We start from the raw sequence: 20,714 nt of genomic DNA, 5'->3' as shown, positions 1-20,714 counted from the left end.
GCGTTTATAACGTGATCTAACATAATATTTGACAGTGCCCAGGGCCCCTTAGATGTCCTGTGCCCCTGGGCAAGTGACCAGTTGCCCTAATGGTTAATCCGGCCCTGAACGGAGCCACTGACATTCTAAAGTAAACTTTGAATCGATCTGGATAATCCCGCAGCTCCTTGATAAGAGGAACTCTCCTTCCTCTCTACGCGATCGCAAAAGTGGATGGACCCAATATTTCCTCTTTTTCATTTTAAGAGAGAGGACAAAATCTTCCTCACTACTTGAAGACGGCATTTTGTGTTTTGCGTTTTTTTTCTTAACGCATTCATTAATACGCATCGGACTCAGTGTGCAAGGTCTCTGTGCGTGACAAATTTTTTGGAACACGAATACGAAAAAACGCATGCGAAAATATCGGACTCAGTGTGCAAAGGCCTTAAGTGGCTTGAAGACAAACCATACATCGTCGCGATTGTGTGTTTATTAGTCTTCAAATGTCTCTATTTGCATGTTTCGCGATCTCAGCAAGCTTTTATTATGGACTTCTATTATGGCACATGGTATCTTCTTCGTCTGTCCGTATCATATATGGACAACATGTGCACAGAGCGCCCTCCGGCTGCCAGTGTGAATTGAAAACAACACAAGAGACTCAATCGCTCATGATTAGGCTACATCTGCGCATTTTGAGGAAGCATTGAATAAAAAATACTCCTCTGTTTAGAAATTTGACAGACTCCTCATCTGCACACTTTTGAACTAAAAGCCCTGAGGGATGTTGATTTGTCGTGAGTCTTGACGAGAATAGAGGAGTTTTTTTATGAATGAGATCAGCTGAGGCTCATATTACAATCAAACGGTACCGACGCGGTTTTCATATTCATAACTCCTGACACAAATTACTGTCACTATAAGACTTTAGCCCTATTCGGACGGGATTAGTTTAACATGGGGAGGTGGGGGTAAAGTAATTTTACCTCAGGACGTCTGTAATATTAATGGCCAATTCGCACGGGATAAGACATCTCAGTAAAACTAGCAGAAGTGGGAGGGGTAACTAACTTTACGCACCACTGTAACCTCCTTGTCGTCATGTGCGTTGCTTGATGTTTTCATGTGAGCAAACGCACTGTGACTTACTTAGAGCTAAAAGAAGTGTTGTGCCTCTAAAAAGTGCTTTCGATCTTATTTTTGCTTTAAATGGTATGCGGAAAATACTGGAGCTTTGCCACAGAGTTGTCCCACCCAGTGACGCCGCTACCATCACGCCTATCAGGCGCTGCGCGTAGGGCACAAAGTGCTCCGGGGAGCACTCAAGAAAATGCTCTCTCTACCCTCCCGCGGCTCTGCAAAATTCGAGAAGGGGCTCGCTGCAGCCTGCGGTGGATGTCCAACCCGGCCCACATCCAAGTGTGACGTCAGAGGCCAGGCCAATGCTTGCAAAATGCACCAAAACTACTTTTAAACAGGAAATTATGGAATTTTACCGTACATGTTTACAGCGGGTCTATTCGAACGGGATTAGTTTTACCCAAGGTAATTTTTCCGGACCTTTTTACAGAAGGTAAAAGTCTCCGTAATCTTTACTGACATTGTAAAATCACAGAGAACCTCTGGTAATAATTACTTTACCCCACCTCCCCATGTTAAACTAATCCCGTCCGAATAGGGCTTTAGAGAATAAAACAGAGGTAAAAAATGAAAGCTTGACTCAGATCTTTCAAATGATGTATAGATTGACATGGTAATTACTTACATCTGACAGTCATTTGAGCTAATTTAAACAAATAAAGCTTGAGGACGAATGCGCCCTCAATCCAGTTAAGAGGTTCCGAAAACCATTTATGGTGATGGGCGTTCCGTTTCCGAAAATATCTGCACAGACTATACCAATCACAACAGGCCTTTATCACAGAGGAATTGAATACCGGAAGTGCGCGTCGAAGCAGTGTGCTGATTCTTCCGGTTATGCATGTTTTCAATGTGCTGTGAACACCTAACTGAACAAACGACCATTAAAATAAGCATCTGGAGGATGATTTAAAAATCCGGACATTTTCCGAGACAGGAGAAGAGATAAACTGATCATTACTGTGTACAGGATTTTCCAAACTCTGTTGAACTTGTCGTTTTTTAATCCGTCATAAGCCGAGGGTCGTAAACATACGTGATTATTTCACCACACGGTGTCAGTGCACGTCTAAATAGTGTCCGCGATTAAGTGTGTGTGAGACCTGACGAATAAGATCTGAATTAACATATTGATTTGTATTAATATTTTAGTCATTGTTCTGTCACTTTTCAGTGACAATCATTTCACTGTAGCCTACAGTATATGTAATTCACACATGTATGCCAAAATTCAGTCACGCTGTTAACGTATTACTGTTTAAGATTAATTAAATGCTTAACATTGTTTACTTTAAGGCAGTTACCGCGCATTCATTCATCTATTTATTACAAGAAAATTAACCATGGTTTTTATTACAAAAAATAAAACATGGTTATTGTAGTTTATCATGGTATTTTTTAGTAAAACTAATACAAATGGTAGTCAATCCACGAAAAAAAAAACATGGTTACTACATTCTTACAATAATAAAACCATGGTTAACTTTCGTAAGGGTGTTTATCAGTCAAATTATTTAAAACATGTAACAACAAGTATGAAATATGATTAGTAAGAGAAACGCTGTTAATGAGAAGACAATCACTGGACTGCGGCAGGTTAGAAATGTATTTATTATTCAGAATGCACATTTGGATGGGAACATTTCAGCAGGCTGACGATATGAGACGTAAACATCCGCAGTTTGGAAATGCATAGGCCTACAACACACAAACATACAACTTCATCCCGCCATATCAGTCTCACCCATGCTCTCCTCTATTCTTTTAGTGTCAGGAAATGTTCAAATCTGAGGTAAGGATGTCATTATTTAGTATTAGAGCACGGGATCGCTGCAGTTACACCCGCGTTTTGATTGAGTCGCGATGGGACCGGAAGTAGAGGTGCACTGCTTCACTTACCGGAAATAGGAAGTGTGATAAAGGCCTACTGACTGGGGCTGTGTTCGAAATCGCCCCCTATACCCTTAAATAGGGCACTATTTGAGTGAACATCCATTTTTAGGGGTGTCCGAAACAATAGTGGACGTTTTTGAGTGCACTCATTCAATCCCACCATGCACCGCAATAACGAGTGTACATTAGATGTACGCGCTGGAGAATATGCTTGTTCGATGCCCGATCGGCGTATGACCGCAAAGTCCCGTGAAAGCATTTCGAGAGCAAACGAGAAACAACTCCTTATGCTTTTGAAACGTTCTCTCACTCAACCAGACGGTGTACTCTCAACGCACTGAGAGTCGCGCCCTGAATGAATGAACTTACCGCTGTCCGATTCGCCCTATTTACCCTCATTCTCCATTACTCCACTACTCCAAAAACGAGCCAACAAGCTTAAAGTTAACCCTATAACTCTTTACTTGTGTGGCACTGAACTTACTTGGAAAGGGGAATAATAAAGTAACTAATAAGCATTTAATTAAAAAAATAACAATAATATTTGTATATACCGTAGTAGGCCTATATATTTCATACTTTATAGTAGGCTACTATTTATATTATGGGCGTCAGAAGCAAAAAAAAAAGATCGGTGGGTCCTTTAACAGAAACATTTTACTGGAGTAGATGCAATTTACAAAAAAAATATTTAAATATATCGGCTTGTTTAAACGTCTGGTTGAGGAAGAAACACCTACGGAATACATAATCTTCATTAGCAGCAATAGTGTAGGGGTAAGACGCTTGGCGTTAAGAATTGACGCAAAATGATTAGAGGTTTGAATCCGCCTTTTACCAAACTCGCACTGATCCTTTTTTCCATCATATAGCTATCAGATCGGAAAGGAATTTATTTTCTATGAATATGAAGAAAATATTAGAAAAGTGAAAATAAAGCTACTAACGCGTTTAATCAGTGTTTATCAGGGTATGTAAACAGACGTGCTCAATTAGAGACGATAAGTGAGTGGGCCCAATATCATTGGTCTTAAAGGGGTCATAGAATGACATTTTTGTGCAAGTTAATATGATTCTTTAGTGTCTAAATGAAAAGTTTGTAATATACTTTAATTAAAAATTCTCATTAGTATTGTAAGAAAACACTCAATTTACCTGGTCAAAACCAGCTCAGTTTTTAGCAAGTCATTTCAGTGTATGTGACTTTAAATGATAATGAGCTTTGCTCACCCCGCCCCCTCTGCTCTGTGGGGCGTTTGGTTCGACCCGACACAACACCACAACACACGTGGAGTGTTGCCTTGACAACATTTGAGGGTATATTTTCGAGAAATAATGGCAACGGGAGTCTCTGAAGACACATCTGAGCAACCTTATCATTTTGAACCGGAGTCGGACCAGGAACAGATGACGAAACCATCGAAGTTCGAACAGGACGTTTCTGAATGGTTGGTTAACGTCATGTCACTTTGATCTATCTTTGTACTGGCAGAGTAGCATAGTTGCTATGTGTTTACTGATGTGTTAGTTCATTGACGGATTGATGATATGTTATAAGATTTTTTTTTTTTACATTACTTCTTAATCAGTAACAGACACCCAGAGGTGTCAAAAGTATTCACATTCATTACTCAAGTAGAAGTATAGATACCTGGGTTTAAAAAGACTTCTGTAGAAGTTGAAGTATCAACTCAAGCTTATTACTCAAGTAAAAGTGTAAAAGTACTGGTTTCAAAACTACTTAAAGTATAAAAGTAAAAGTAATGTAAGGGGAAAAAATGCTATTAAAGGGGTAGTTCACCCAAAAATGAAAATTCTGTCATCTTTTACTCACCCTCAAGTTGTTCCAAACCTGTATGAGTTTCTTTGTTCAGATTGAAGAATGTTTGTAACCAAGCAGATTATATGCAACCATTGACTGCCATAGTATTTTCCCCTACTATAGTCAATGGTTGCTCTATCTGCTTGGTTACAAATATTCTTCAAAATATCTTCAGAACAAAGAAACTCATACAGGTTTGGAACAACTTGAGGGTGAGTAAAAGATGACAGAATTTTCATTGTTGGGTGAACTACCCCTTTAAGGACAAAAGATTAGGCCGCGCCACAGTGCATACCCCACCTCCTCAAAAAAACATTTTTCTAAAGGCCATAATGACTATAATGTTATATTAAAAAGTTAATGTTGAACATTTTTAGATGCACGTGGCTACGCTTTTCAGCCGCATATATTCCCATTGAAAATGAACGCATTTTAGGACAATGCAAATACATTAAAGAACCATATGTGTACTACTGAGCATTAACGTGTTTCATGGAGTGGAAGATTTGATGACTAGTTGCCTATAAATATTGTAAAGGTGCAAAAAGTCAAAAATCAGAGGCATGTTATCAATAACCATTTTTCGAATGTGTGATCAGTGTGGCCAGATTTGGTAGACGATTTCCAGCCCAAAAACCTCACCAAATGTACATTTATATTTTTTAAAAATGGTTATTGATAACATGCCTGGTTATTGATAACAATTTTGACTTTTTGCACCTTTACAATACTTATAGGCAACTAGTCACTCGAAGAAAAAAGCCCAAAACTTTAACTGCCAAAATAATATGATATTATTTTATTGCCATACCAATCAATGTTGATAAGCAAGTTACCATTTTATCTCCTTAAAACATAACATTGATGATAAAAAAAAAAAAAAAAAAAAAAAAAAAAAGTAAAACGGATCAAATATGACTATATGTCCAGGTAGAAACTGTCAAAACGGCTATACCCCAGAAAAACACATACATAATTTTCAATGTCAACAATAAAAAGCCAATTTACGTGCAAAAAGTGCCCAATATAGAGATTGGAAAAAGCAATGTAATAAACAGGCATTTCACACGTTAATGCACACACCACTGTCAAAATGCGTAATTCATTTATACTGTACAATAATCCGTCAACAAATAAATAACAACAATGCGCTTACCTTTGTGTTACACTTTGCTTTGACAAAACTACAGTACGTCTTTTGTGAAGTACATGGCACATGCACTTAGCACAGTCAAAACGGATTAATTGTTGATTTAAAGCTCTTTCAGCAGCTGTCGGGGTTGCTAGTTGCAGATGTCCTATGTGTGTGTATATGATGATGGACAGGAGTCACGGTTATATTTAAAGAGTCTTCGAGTCACAGGTGTAATTCACGTTTGAGAGTTGAGTCACTCTCCCACTCTTTACTGTAGATACAACTTACTGTGTATTTATGCCACTGGCATAGCGATCACTGGAATATACAGCTAAAGTTATCGCGCTAAAAACCGGCTAAAGTCAGGAATGAACACGTCTGCCTGCTGATCGCTGATTGGCTGAAAGTGCGGGCTCGCTCGTCGGCGAGAACCCGCCCTATCTGGCAGCATGGTGTGTGATTTGTGCAGGTGCAGGCGTGATTGATCGCCTACAACCCAATAGGGTGTCGGAATGGTTTGAGTTTATCCTTCTCATCCAACCACAATCAAATTCACTCTATCCGGATGGCGCGATTTATCTGGATAGTTTTTTTTTATGACAAGCCGGAATGAAAACATGCCGAAATGGAATAGGAGTAACGAGGCTATTTTTAAAATGTAAGGAGTAGAAAGTACAGATAATTGCTTGAAAATGTAAGGAGTAGAAGTAAAAAGTAGGCTGAAAAATAATTACTCCAGTAAAGTATAGATACTCAAAATTTCTACTTAAGTAAGGTAACGAAGTAGTTGTACTTCGTTACTTGACACCTCTGCAGACACCGCTATAAACCATGTACAAAAGTAAGCTTAGTGTAGTGTTACCACGTTAACTTTATCACCCGAGTACACAGTTTGTAATAAACATAACGCGTTGTTCATTATAAACGTGGGATTATGAATTATATTGAGAACGTCATAAACAGAAAGCATGCTGTAATGTAACTTACCCTGTAAACTTTAGCCTCATTCATCGTGAAGCGTGCAAGCGATTTGCAAAGATTAATATAAAGGTTAATAAAACGTTACACTCACATCTTCGATCTTCCTGAGGTGCAGCAGGAACACGATCCTTTTTTCAAGAGCAGCTTATTAGCAAAACCTGCTTTATACTGACGCTCGTTTATAAAGCAGTCTGCTGAGAAATGATTGCGCAAACATTGACGTTGATCGGGGGGAATATTCCCTTCTAAAACAAAACTCAGCACTGCAGCCACTGGGTCATCAGCAGTTCGGATTTAGGAACATCAAAATGACTGCTGTGTTCGTTATTACACCCAACAACACAACACCACAATCGCTTAGACGCCATTCTGCTCCAGAGTATCAACAATGGCGGACTGATGACAGCTCGCTCAGGGCGGGTCTGTGTTGAAACGCTGCTGTCAATCAACAATCTTAGGAGGGGCGTACACCGTGTAACGTCACACGATCAGACGGCTCGATTTGAGACAGGGGAAAATATATAAGGAGATTAAAAAAAAAACACTGGATGTATTTTTATCAATATAGGATGGTTGTGTACAGGCACTGCCAACACACATTTCCGTATAATCAACTTGTGAAAGTGCATGTACCATTCTATGACCCCTTTAAAAAGTGTGCGAGTCGATGCCATCTCCTGGCGAAACGCGGGAATTCATTCAATGCACGGCGCGACTCTCACAGTGCATTATGGGTATTCTCTAGCCGTCGAGCATACATCGGTTGCAAACTCGTTATTGTGGTGCATTGTGGGATTGTATGAGTGCACTTAATAACGTCCACTATGGTTTCGGACACCACTAAATGGCTGTTCCCTCAAATAGTGCCCACAGCTGAATCAATCATCCATCCATCTTCCGAACCGCACTGGTCCAGCCCAATATCATGCATACATGTATAAATGATGCTTTTTAAGATGATTATTATATTGTTTGATTAAGGTTACATGCTAGTTTCCGTAGCAGAGTTCAGGATAAATCTTTTCATTATTACTGGAGCTGCCAAACAGCAAGCACAAACTGCAAAAACGGCAGCCTTTCCGGCGCACTTAGTTTCCGAAATCACTCACTCGTTTTCGAAGTGGACTATATTAGTGGACTAATGTAGGGAATAGTGAATGAGGGTATAGGGGGCGATTTCGGAAACAGCCTGGGTCATCGGACGCAGATTAGCGTCACGTAAAGGCGGGGTTTTGAAAAGTGAATCACTAAAGGAATCATTTGTCAAAACAGGTAAAAATAAATGCATATTATAAGAGTCTTTTTTGTCATTGCATGAATGCAAAACTGTTGTTGGGGACTTCTAAAACAATTTTTGGAACATTTTAAATGCCATAATAGGTGCTCTTTAATACTACGTTCATTCACTCGGGAAGCAGTAACAATAGCAGAGCTTCAGAGCTTACCGGCTGTCACTTCAAAGTCCTTAGAGTTCCCGCTCCCGCACAGTGTTTGAACTAAACAGGCTTTAATACTCCAGCTTTAAATACTCATTTGTCTTTGGGTCGACGCTGCTGTCTGCTGTAGCGTCAGCTCCCGGTGCATACCAACAATGGCGAAGTGCGTTGCCTTATCCGACCCGCCGGGCACGCTCAACAGATTGCGGATCAGTTTCTATGGAGTCAAAATAGGGCCACATATATCTGCAAAATAACACAATGTTTTGCAAACAAAAAATATGTTTTGCAAAAAAAAAAAAGTTTTGCAAAAAAAAATAATAATTTTGCAAAAAAAAATAGAATATTGAGAAAAAAATGCTTTTTTGCAAGTAAAAAAATAGTAATTGCAAAAGAAAAGTTACCACTGAGAGGAAAAATAAAGTTTAGCAAAGTAAAACTTGCAGCATTGACTTTGCAACACCTTTGCGCCGCTCCTTTAAATCCGCGTTTCCGTCATCCGTGCCTCTGAGGCGCAAGCTTTCCTTTGCGCTTCATTTTTCTTTGCGCCTCGCTTTGTGTCCCTGATTTGACGTGGGGGAGGGGTCAAGAGGTTGGGGTGTGTACATGGGTGTGTACAAGGGACGAAGGCGCGTCCTTCTCGTTACGTCATCAGCGCGAGCCCCAGACCGAATGGATCTCGAGACCTCTGTGTGTCATTCTGCTGCATATCATCTAACTGTCTTTGAACACAAGAATATATTGGGCATGATTAATTGCATACATTTTTTTAATCATGTGTTTTTTTTTAATTAATGAGTTAAATTGACAGCTCTACTTGTAACACTTTACCCCAACACTGATGATGTGTCAGACAGATTCAAGAAATGATTCCTGATGTAGTTTGGTTAGTTAACATAGCTGAGAGCTGCATGCATGCAACATGGGTATTTATAACCCTTACACCAGAATGCTAGACATCGATGGATCATCCTCTGCATAGAAAGTGAATGAGATTGGGCAAATTAATTGAGACAGCGAGAGATCAGCACAGTTGCTCAGCCTCAAGGGCGAGTGGCCAAATTTAAGTCAGATTGTATTGATTGACGTAACGAGAAGGACGCGCCTTCGTCCCTTGTACACACCCATGTACACACCCCAACCTCTTGACCCCTCCCCCACGTCAAATCAGGGACACAAAGCGAGGCGCAAAGAAAAATGAAGCGCAAAGGAAAGCTTGCGCCTCAGAGGCACGGATGACGGAAACGCAGATTTAAAGGAGCGGCGCAAAGGTGTTGCAAAGTCAATGCTGCAAGTTTTACTTTGCTAAACTTTATTTTTCCTCTCAGTGGTAACTTTTCTTTTGCAATTACTATTTTTTTACTTGCAAAAAAGCATTTTTTTCTCAATATTCTATTTTTTTTTGCAAAATTATTATTTTTTTTTTGCAAAACTTTTTTTTTTTGCAAAACATATTTTTTGTTTGCAAAACATTGTGTTATTTTGCAGATATATGTGGCCCTATTTTGACTCCATAAGTTTCACCTGGTAGTAAAGAGGGAAGGCGGGGGTGACGGGCGGTTTGCCGCAACAATGGGGAAAAAATCATTTTGGATTCCGCAATGAGAATTTATTAAACTATAGCTTTTGACTGAAGACTTTAAGATATTTTACTTTCTTAACTTAAGAATTTTTTTTTTTTTTATTATTATTTTTTTTTTCACAACAATTGAAACTGTCACGCGTACATGCAGTTAGGAAGACAGATACAGGTGAATACAGTTCCGAACGTAGTTTAATAACCGGTAATTCAAGAAGCAGGCAGACGCACAACAACACAACTAAACATAACGGTAACCAGACAAGAAGTACAGGAGAAGGAACATAAGTAGTGAACACAAACGAGGATGACTAATTACACACAGCTGACACAACTAATATTGACTATAAGTCTGAGTCTGACTCAGTCTGAACAAAACACATGACAAATAAAAACAAACTGAAAGTCCATGAAAAAAAACTAAACAGAATGGTGAACAGAAACAAACCAGGTTCTTCACAATTTATTTTATTATTCTTTTTTTTTAAATATATATTTCCTTTTTATATCTCACAATTATGTCCTTAACTTTTGAAAGTTGTGCTATCAACAACGTGTCCAGATGAAGGGTGTGTGACTCAGACAATAGTGGTGCTTAAAGTTTGACTTTTATTTTGATTTTGAACTTTTAAATCAAATGGCCTAGACAAGCACATATTTTACACAATTCTGAATTTTATTAAAAATAATCTTCTTTGAACTCATTAGATCTTCACCAAATCTTCAGATGATGATGGCGGGGAAAACTTTTGGATTGAGCAATTCACTGTCACGCATGGTGCATACATGGTGATACATTTAGCCAATATTTAACAATATTATCTCCATTATCAGTGATTGACATAGATCACGACAAGCATAAATATGGTTCCCTTTCAGTCGGTCACGTTCAACGTTATGTCGACGGTCCAGCGATTTCAACGTCACCATCAATAAACTTCTGAAAAAGTTTTCTCAAAAGATTTTCCTAGAACGTGTGAGTTAACCTAGTTTATAAGACCGGGCTCAACAATAAGGACATCATAAACATAGTCGGTTTGTGCTATTCTGTTAAGTTTCATGGAACAGAATTTCCACAAAATATCTTGTAGGAATATCTGAACATGCAATATACCAAAAGAAAGAACAGACCCTCTGTTTTATTCTAGCTGCTTCATTCTTTTTTTTATTCACACTTGAATGTGGGTAAATTTCATGAAAAAAGTAACATTTTGAGAAAAATCGCATTTTGTCAAAGATTCCACCAACCCTGTGTCAACATTTCATTCAATAACATAGCCGTTTGGATTTATATGCTGTTTATTGTTGTAATCGCATTTTTCATATGCATCTGCTGCTGATCGCTCATTTCTGCTGCTTCTTCGCCTGTGTTTTGATCTGGAGGAGATGCTGTACTCGTTCAGGAGATGTTTAGTAGCACCTCCTACCGTATAACAGTGAAAATCGGAAAATCTCGTCATGGGAGGGAAGCGTTTTCTCATAAAAGATAACAAAAGACAGAAAAAAATCACTCACTGCTCTTGACTGAATAACTTTAACTTTTTACAGTGAAGACTATGCAGTGATATTTTACATTTGAACAAAGACACAAGTGGTCAAATAAATACACAATAAAACAAAGACACATGAAATAAACGGTGCTTTAATTTCAGGAAGGTCTACTAATATTAAGTAATATGGCCTACAAAAGAAATCGAATAAAGCTATGAAATGTAAAATAAAACTGCATAGTTTTCACTGTAAAAAATTGAAAGATTAATGCTGATTAAAGCTTAAGTTATTCATTCAAGAGCTGTGAGAATTTTCTCTTTGCCTTTTGTTGTTTGATTCACATTAATGGCTCAATCATCAGCAGGTTTATGAGACACTGCCCCTTTAAGACCGAATGCAGCTCTAACAGTATCATTCTCCCATTATATTTACATCCATTTAACCAGAGAAAATCAGAGGATAAAAAGAGACAGAGCTACCGTTGTGATCTTTTATCCTTTTCCCTGATGTCACCAAATTCAAACATTACCCATTCAAATTGACCAACCAGACCAAGCTTCTCCCACTGTACTAAAGGTGTGATATACATTTGGTCTGCAGGCCTTCGTTTGTCCTTCCAAATGGCCCTTCTGATGAGGTTAAGGTGGGGGTTGACAACCGTGTAAGACGGGGGTTGCCAACAGTAAAGCAAATATCTTTGATTATTTTCAACCTTACATATGAACGTGACTTATGAACAATCATGTCATCACTGCTCATTATCACACTACAATACACAATTACTTGTCAAATAAATAAATAATTGTAGGTCATGTCTAGAGACTGCAGAGTGATACTGATCAGCTGGTAAAAATAACTTCCAATAATCCTGAAAATAGGTTAAACTGTGTTAGTTCACCCATTGCATTGAGAATTTCGTCTGGACCAACCGTTCAATGTTCAACGATCAACCTAGGTGCTTCTGTCGCTGTCTTCCATTGTGTTCAACTGAGAGTCAATATTTTCATAACGTAGGCTTTTAATTAATTTTGTCAGCACATCAGATGGGTTTAAAAGTAGTGAAAAAAAATCTAATTGTCATTCTTTATTCCTTTATCAGACATAATGAATTAGAAATACACATTAGGAATTCTTAAACAGGCAACTTTCACAAAAAAAAGTATTGTTTTCATAAGAATGTTTATGCAGAATAAAATGTTTAAAATATTATTTAAAAAAAAATCCATTATGAGTAATATTTGACTTAATCATTTAAATTACTTAAATATTTACATTTCTACAGGCTCATCTTACCCGTTCTCAAATATTTGGATTTTATGTCATGAGGACAAACGTCTACATATTAAACAAAATCACCTTGTGACTATCCTATACACACATGACATTAAAGTATAAAAGCAGGGCTGTTTCTGGAACTTCACAAAATCTTCCTCTGAGATTCTAAAGACAACAACCAAACCAAGGTGAGTTTTTTTTTAAACAACCTACTGAATAACATTTCTAAAGTATCTGTCTTTAAATTACATTGAGAACAGTGTGAGTGCAGACATTTAACTTTTCCTGCTAATTAATTTTTAGGATCATTTCAGGTTCATCATGGCAATGCTGAGAAGTCTAATTCTTCTTTTCATGATCCTCTCCATGGGAAATGCAGAAGGTAACCAAAACATTTAATAGTAAAAACTCTTGCTATTCCACTTAGAATAGCAAAATAAAAGAATTTTGGAAATGTACAATATTCCATTTACTAATATTTGCACGAACAATGAGGAGTTTAAAGCGTCAAAGTACATATAATGTAGGCACGTAATCACACAAACATAAAATAAGCTACATAAAATAATAAATAAACATTATTTGCTGTAAACGTTACAAAAGCCCTAACATTTATGTTCTGGATGCAGTTGATTTAGTTGAAAAATGCCCCTATGGATGGACAAATTTTGGACTCCAGTGCTACAAGCACTTCCCTCAGACGGTTAACTGGATCACAGCAGAGGTAATGTGTTAGTTACACAGTATGTAAATAATGTAAGTTCATTAGTAGTTAAAGGCACTTATATAAAGTGGGAATGGTGAATTTGTTTTTTTTTAAGTAAACATTTCTTTTCTGCAAATAAATAATACAGAAAACTGATACTGAGTAAATAATCGACCAGAGCAGAATTTGTTTGAAAATGACTAAAATGTTGTTTAAAAAGTCACTTATGCTTTATGCTAAAAGATTTTGTATTGACTAAAAAAAATCTGTCTCTTTAGAGAAACTGCCAAATTCTTGGAGCGAATCTGGCATCCGTGCATAATAAACTGGAAAATGATTTGCTGCTGAGTATGTTGCCTTCTTCCTCCCGTGCTTGGGTTGGTGGTCATGATGGTGAACAAGTAAGTTAAATTGTGTCTTATGAGACTTATTTGTCTAGACTGAAATGTTTTGCTTTAAACAGAGTACAGTGCACTCTTATAATCAGTGTCTTTGCTCTTTAGGAAGGACAGTGGGCGTGGAGTGATGGAACTGCGTATGACTATACCTACTGGTGCTCTGGAGAACCTAACAATGGTCTTGGTGGTGCTGTCGAGAACTGTCTGGAGATCAACTGGCCCTGTAAGAATGAAGTCTGATTTTTGAATATTTCCAATTCCAATTTACAATATCATTTCATATCATACTGGAACAAGTAAAGGCTCATTTGGATGTCACAATGTACAAGTTGAACATTACATTTTATTTTGATTGTAACACCACTATAATGATCAGAATAACTTATTTCATTTTTCCACCCTACAGCTAACCATTGCTGGAACGATGCGATCTGTTCACAACAAATAAGCTATATTTGTGCTACAGGCCTGTGAGACTGGATTCAGTCATGCTGCTGCTCCTCAGTTACTTTGTACACTTTCTGATCTTATCTTTACAAAAAATTGTATTCTGAAATTAAACTTTAAAATTAAACTATTTGCAATACCTTCTCTGAAACACTCCTCTAATCAATAAAAATTGATACAGCAAATCATGTGTGTTGTGGAGTTCATGTATACAAATATAAGAATATTGTGTAGCAAGGTTTGAGGATATTGTCATTAGAATGGCATTAAATGATGTCGTCATTTGGGGAGGAGTTTAAGAGAGCTACACACAGCTGCTTCATCAGTGACAAACACTAGAAGACATTTGCACATTTGTTTACAATGGATTGTATAGGCAAATATGGACGCCTTTAAAATATGAAGGACAATTTTTGTCGAGTATGAAATTGTAATGTGGAGGACCACAAGTTTATTAATGAATAACTAAGTGTACAATAAAAATATGCATTACTAAATTTGTTTACTAATGAATTAATCTATAAATAAACAGACTAAATTGTGAATTAAAACATCATTTGATTGTTAATGGGTAATAAAAGCATTAATTATAAAAAGTGAAAAATATTAATGAAATATTAAAATAAAATTAAATATGAATATATCCATCAATAAATGGTTCAAATTAAAAAGGGATTTACAAAAATCAACATAGAACACTCAATAAGTACAGCTTTTAAAAATACATGAATTAATTTGTAAATAAATAGTGGAATTTCAAGTAGAATTTGAATAAGTAACACAGAAATGAACAGATCAACTGCACATAGGCTACCTCTGCTCATCCATGACTGGCATAACATCCAAGTAGGCACTCAGTGGAGCTCCATCTCTGCCTGCCAAAGGACAAGCTGCTGAGTGATACTATTTTTTACATTCATGTATGTAATTTTTTTTTTTATCTACAGAATTTTCCTCATACTGTCTTAACCAGTCATGTCTATGAATTTAAACCAGCCCCCCCCCCCCCCCCCCCAATAATTTAAGAAAAGTGTTTTGTGTTCAGTTTAAATATCTATCTAATACATCTCTAAATATTGTATTGTGGTAGCATAGTCCAGTGGTTTATAGTCATAGTCTTTGAGTGCCTTTCTATCTGGGGACCGGGGTTCAAATCCCACCAAAAGCAAATTTCTCATGCTTTCAATATCTATGAATCAGAAGTTGTCTTAACTTTAAACACTGCCATATTGGCGTAAGATCAACATATGTATTAAAATATTTACTATTATTTTTGGCTTGTAATAGTAGCCCATGGAAACGCAGTATAGAAATAGATGATTGTTTTTTTCTAATGCCGTAACAATATGTAATAATAATGCAAAAGTTTTTTGTGTTCAGTTTAAATATTTATGTATACGAATGAACTATACCCTACTATACTATGTATAGGCTACAGTGTTATCAATATATTTAGTGGCATAGTCCAGAGGTTAAAGGTTTTGCCTTTCCATTTTACTTGGTAGGCCCTGTACACTCTCTGTTCACAGCATACCGTTCAGACCAAGGAAAACAAGGGGAGTCTCACTGTACATATTGTAATGGATATTAAATAGTTTAAACTATATATTCTCTGAAGTTAATTGTGGTCCTATTTATACAAAGGTATTACGTGTGTTGTTACAATTGCCCCCATATGGTGTTACAATCTCCCCCGCATGTGGGGGCAATAAGAATATTGTGACTCTAACATTGCTTGTAAAAACATTCGGTGACTGTTAACAAGTACAACACAGATACAAGTTACCAACATAAAAATGTTATCCAAATATTTCAAAAGGTTTTTGAGCAATGACAACATGACCAAAATATATTACAATTGCCCCGGTCTCCCCCTACGAGTAGAAAGTGAAGTATACATTGGCCTTTAGGCCCCGATCAGACAGAAAGATTTTTTCTTTTCTTTGCAGTGAGAGGCGCCTTTTTTCATTGTTTTCTATTGGCAGTGTATGGCGGGTGGATCATGCCACGGATAACCTACGGAAGGAGACTATATATACGTATATAGTATACTATATATAAGTATACTTTTACGTGAGAGAAGGGGTACGTCACCACCACAGACACGTGACACCAACGTCATCGAGAAGTACGTCGCACCACAGACAGTGTCGTTGAGAAGTAGGCCTACATCGCCACCACAATAAATTAATCTTACCCTCATTTTTTTTTTAGCTTTTCTTATCTCTCCTTTGTTATCTTTCTTATTAATCATTGTTAACGTTTTTATTTTACTTGACTATGTGTTCTGATGACAATGAATATTTTCTTGATACATTTTGTGTATTGTATGCAAAGTTGTATGTCATTAATGTCATCTATGTACTGTTTCCAATTATACTAAAAAAATATTTAAAAAAAAATTACTCTTTCTTCTGGAGATTAACGACTATGTGCAAATTATACCCGATCAGAGTTTCATTTTCAAGATGAACCCATAAATTCAGTAATTACAATCTATAAACCTAATATTCTGTAATGTGTCATTCTGAGCTTTTACTTTTGATGATGGTAAGATTTGTACTTAACACAGTTGACCATACAATGGGTGAATACAATACGTGATGTTGTTTTCAGGAGAAGGCGACAAGAAAGTATTTTAATAGCCTATTATTTAAAAAATATATATGTAAAATGACGAAATATATGACTGAATAGTCACAAAATGCAAAACATTGCAGGTGCATATTCAAACGTTTTATCTATCTAACTAGATTAGATTAGATTAGATTCAACTTTATTGTCATTACACAAGTACAAGTACAAGGCAACGAAATGCAGTTTAGGTCTAACCAGAAGTGCAATAGCAGCAAGTGCAGGATATACAACGTTTGCATAAGTGCAGGACATGGATATGTACTGAATATATATAAATATATCTATAAATAGAAAGATGGTTATTACTATAAACAGAATTTACAGGTGAATATGTACAGTGAATAATATACAGATGGTTATTACTATAAACAGAATTTACAGGTGGATATGTACTATGAATATAATATAATATACAGATGGCTATTACTATAAACAGAATTTTACAGATAGAGGTATACAATGATATGTTAGGCTAAAATGAGGAATATGGTAGTGGATTAAGGTAGTGCAATAAATTATGGACAGAAGCTATCCGAAAAAAAGTGTAAAAGTGCAGTGGAAAGTGATTGCATATTACAGTTAGAAGTACGGTGCAAAATACAGATGTAAACAGTTGGTACTGTAAATAACAGTCGGCAGTGCAAATGAGCATCATCCAGTTACGGTGTGGTAGTGCAAAATGCATAAGTAAACAGTTGTTACTGTAATAAACAGTCGGTAGTGCAAATAACAAAGTGAAGGCGGATGTGAGGTAGGAGAGTTATCAGTATATGAGGGAAGTGGATCAACGGGGGTTTGAGTTCAGTAAAGAGACAGCTCTGGGGAAAAAACTGTTCTTTAGTCTGCTGGTCCTGGTCCGGTGGATCCTGAAACGCCTGCCGGAGGGCAGGAGAGAAAACAGTCTGTGGGCTGGGTGAGAGGAGTCCTTGAGGATGCTGCGAGCTCGATGCAGGCAGCGTTTCCTCTGGATGTGCTCGATGGCAGGTAGTGGAGTCCCTGTGATGCGCTGGGCAGTTTTCACCACCCGCTGCAGTGCCTTGCGCTCCGCAACAGAGCAGCTCCCATACCATACTGCAACACAGTTGGTCAGGATGCTTTCTATTGCGCAGCGATAGAAGTTCACCAGGATAGCCGAGGAGAGCTGATTCTTCCTCAGTGTTCTCAGGAAGAAGAGGCGCTGGTGAGCCTTCTTGACCATGCTGGAGGTGTTGGTCGTCCACGACATGTCCGCCGAGATGTGGATCCCCAGGAACTTGAAACTGGAGACACGTTCAACAGCCATTCCATTGATGTGGATGGTGTCGTGTGTGCCTCTTGACTCCTTCCTGAAGTCCACGATGAGCTCCTTCGTTTTGGTGGTGTTGAGGAGCAGGTTATTTTCGGTACACCATGTGGCCAGGTGCTGGATCTCCTCCCTATAGGCAGTCTCATCGTTGTTGCTGATGAGACCAATCACCGTTGTGTCATCCGCAAACTTGACGATAGAATTAGATCCATACACAGGCTTGCAGTCGGCGGTGAAGAGGGAGTAGAGAAACGGGCTTAGCACACAGCCCTGTGGTACACCAGTGTTAAGAGTGATGGATGTGGAGCAGGTGAATCTTGAACAAACATTCTGGGGTCTGTCAGTTAGGAAGTCCAAAATCCAGTTACACATTGAAGTGTTGATGCCCAGGTCTCCAAGTTTGGCTATTAACTTGGTTGGGATGACAGTGTTGAATGCTGAGCTGAAGTCAACAAACAGCATGCGTGCGTAAGTGTTTTTATTGTCCAGGTGAGTGAGCACAGAGTGCAGTGCCATGGAAACGGCATCCTCTGTGCTCCTATTGCTGCGGTAGGCAAACTGGTGTGAGTCCAATGTGGATGGTAGAGAGTCTTTTAGGTGTTCCAGGACCAGCCGCTCAAAGCACTTCATGACGATGGGTGTGAGTGCTACAGGGCGGTAGTCATTAGGGCACCTCGGGTTAGAGTGTTTTGGCACTGGCCAAATGTCTGTAAAAACCTCAGCGAGCTGCTCCGCACATGCCCTGAGAACACAACCAGGGATGTTGTCTGGTCCAGCAGCCTTGTGCGCGCTGATCCGGCTCAGTGACTTGCAGACATCTGTGGTGGAGAGTGTGATTGGTGGGTCAGCTGAGGGTTTGAGCTTGGTTGGAACTAGGGCTGTAATGATTAGTTTGTTCATCATGTACTGAAGACTAAGATCTAAGTAAACAATAGCCTTTAATATGCCTTAAATACATAATGAGGCAATAATAATTGTTTCAAATAAAGTATCTGTTACATATCCTATGCCTGCCGTTTCCATCTACTCACCACCAGAGGTCACCCGCTCACCATTAAGACTTTTTCACTGCACACACAGTTACCCTGGACTACATTTCCCATGTTCCATTGCTCTAATTAGTTCCACACCTGTAGTCAATCACAATGACTATAAAACACTGTCCCTCCGTAACAGTATCTAAAGTGAGTAAACAATGTTTTGGTGAACAACAACATTAAAATACTAGTCTGATACTGCTCCATTGTAGCTTAGAAATCTAGACACACCCTAGCGGCAGCAAATCTAATTTGCAGCCAGGGTCATCTAGCAACTCTCCGTTGGGTTGCGAGCTGGAAAATCCAAACTCTGGTCAGGCCAATCATATCGTGTATAGAGTCGGTGGGCGGGCTTAACATAATGACGGCAGAGTTGCCGTGGTTCCGCGTGCTACTTGTAAACAAAGAAGCTGGCGAACAGTGGTCTTTCAAATCGGCTTTGGCCGTGACTCTGGGAGACTTGTTAAGCTTTCTTTGAGAAAAGAACGGCACTGAAGTCATTCTTAAGAAAGGAAGATGTGTTCAGAGTTTTGCTGCCCGAATACGGCGAAAGTTTAATCTATCAACTAGCTCTGCTTCACCTTCTTCGTTGCTCTGGTTTGTTGTAGCTCTATCCTATTGCGTGCGGAGGAAATTTGAAAGACAACCGTTTATCCCGCCCCTCGGATTGAGCCCTGCCAATGGTGAGTTCCCAGACCCAACATCTTCATGTGGGTCAGGCTTGTCAGGCTAGCTCCATTGGGCTGTGATTATGGGGCATGTTTCAACCGAACCAGAAAAGACCTCAATTGGATAGACCTACAACCAATCAGAGCAACGGAGCGACGCATAGTTGTCAACAGAACTCAACTGCACGCACGCTGGAAGAAGTAGAAGAAGATAAGTGTAAACGATCTTTGCCGGTGTTGTAAAAAGAATTTAAGGATACACAGAGTACTTAAAACGATCATCATTTTTGAGAGAAATAGTAAAGGTGAATGCATATATGAACAAGTTCTCCGTTTAGGATTAGAACGGATTCAACCCAAGCGCTCTTTGGTGAAGTCAATGCTTACCCCGGGGCACAACCGCGGGGTTAGTTGTAACACACATGGTTTAACACTTTTCATGCCAGGATGACCAAACTTAGTGTATTTACTTGTTGCCATATCAACATTATTTAGAGGAAAAAAATACGTCAACATTTAAAAATCTTTGGACGATATTACTGAACATGTATTTAACCATAGTTCAGACAGGACCACTTTGGTAAATAACTTCAGTTTATCTTTGGCGGTATGGTTCCTTTATGGGGGTTCTTGCTCTATGATTAATAGAACATACGTGAGCTTTGCATTAACCCCCATGGAACCATCAGCTTGAGTGATATAGGTACAGATGATTTTAAGACACTTAAGTAATGTCTTTTAATGTTATGTATTTTTTTTGTTTGTTTTTTTGTGATTATTTAAAATAAGACAAATTTGATAT

The 20,714-nt window shown here is 38.3% G+C and overlaps 1 protein-coding gene across 1 annotated transcript; it reads left to right on the top strand.

The window, feature by feature from the left end:
* The first annotated feature begins 12,884 nt into the window (after positions 1–12,884).
* Positions 12,885–14,467, top strand: LOC307129038 (ladderlectin-like). The gene is made up of 6 exons (XM_079821153.1): positions 12,885–12,922; positions 13,049–13,116; positions 13,364–13,458; positions 13,719–13,841; positions 13,944–14,061; positions 14,245–14,467. Exons 2-6 carry the CDS (start codon positions 13,056–13,058, stop codon positions 14,310–14,312), a joined length of 465 nt encoding a protein of 154 aa, XP_079677279.1. The 5' UTR covers positions 12,885–12,922; positions 13,049–13,055; the 3' UTR covers positions 14,313–14,467.
* Positions 14,468–20,714: the final 6,247 nt, after the last annotated feature.

This window comes from Gobio gobio (genome assembly GCF_949357685.1).
Source record: "Gobio gobio genome assembly, chromosome: 7".
Classification (NCBI taxonomy): Eukaryota; Metazoa; Chordata; class Actinopteri; order Cypriniformes; family Gobionidae; genus Gobio; species Gobio gobio.
Note: the sequence above shows the minus strand (reverse complement) of the source record. Positions and strands in the feature narration are given on the sequence as shown.

What these genes read in the sequence shown, in the direction of transcription:
- LOC307129038 (XM_079821153.1), top strand. Translation starts at nt 13,056, where the DNA reads ATGGCAATGCTGAGAAGTCTAATTCTTCTTTTCATGATCCTCTCCATG. An exon ending in TTAACTGGATCACAGCAGAG is followed by an intron (nt 13,459 to 13,718) that starts GTAATGTGTTAG and finishes CTGTCTCTTTAG; the next exon opens with AGAAACTGCCAAATTCTTGG. An exon ending in GTGGTCATGATGGTGAACAA is followed by an intron (nt 13,842 to 13,943) that starts GTAAGTTAAATT and finishes TTTGCTCTTTAG; the next exon opens with GAAGGACAGTGGGCGTGGAG.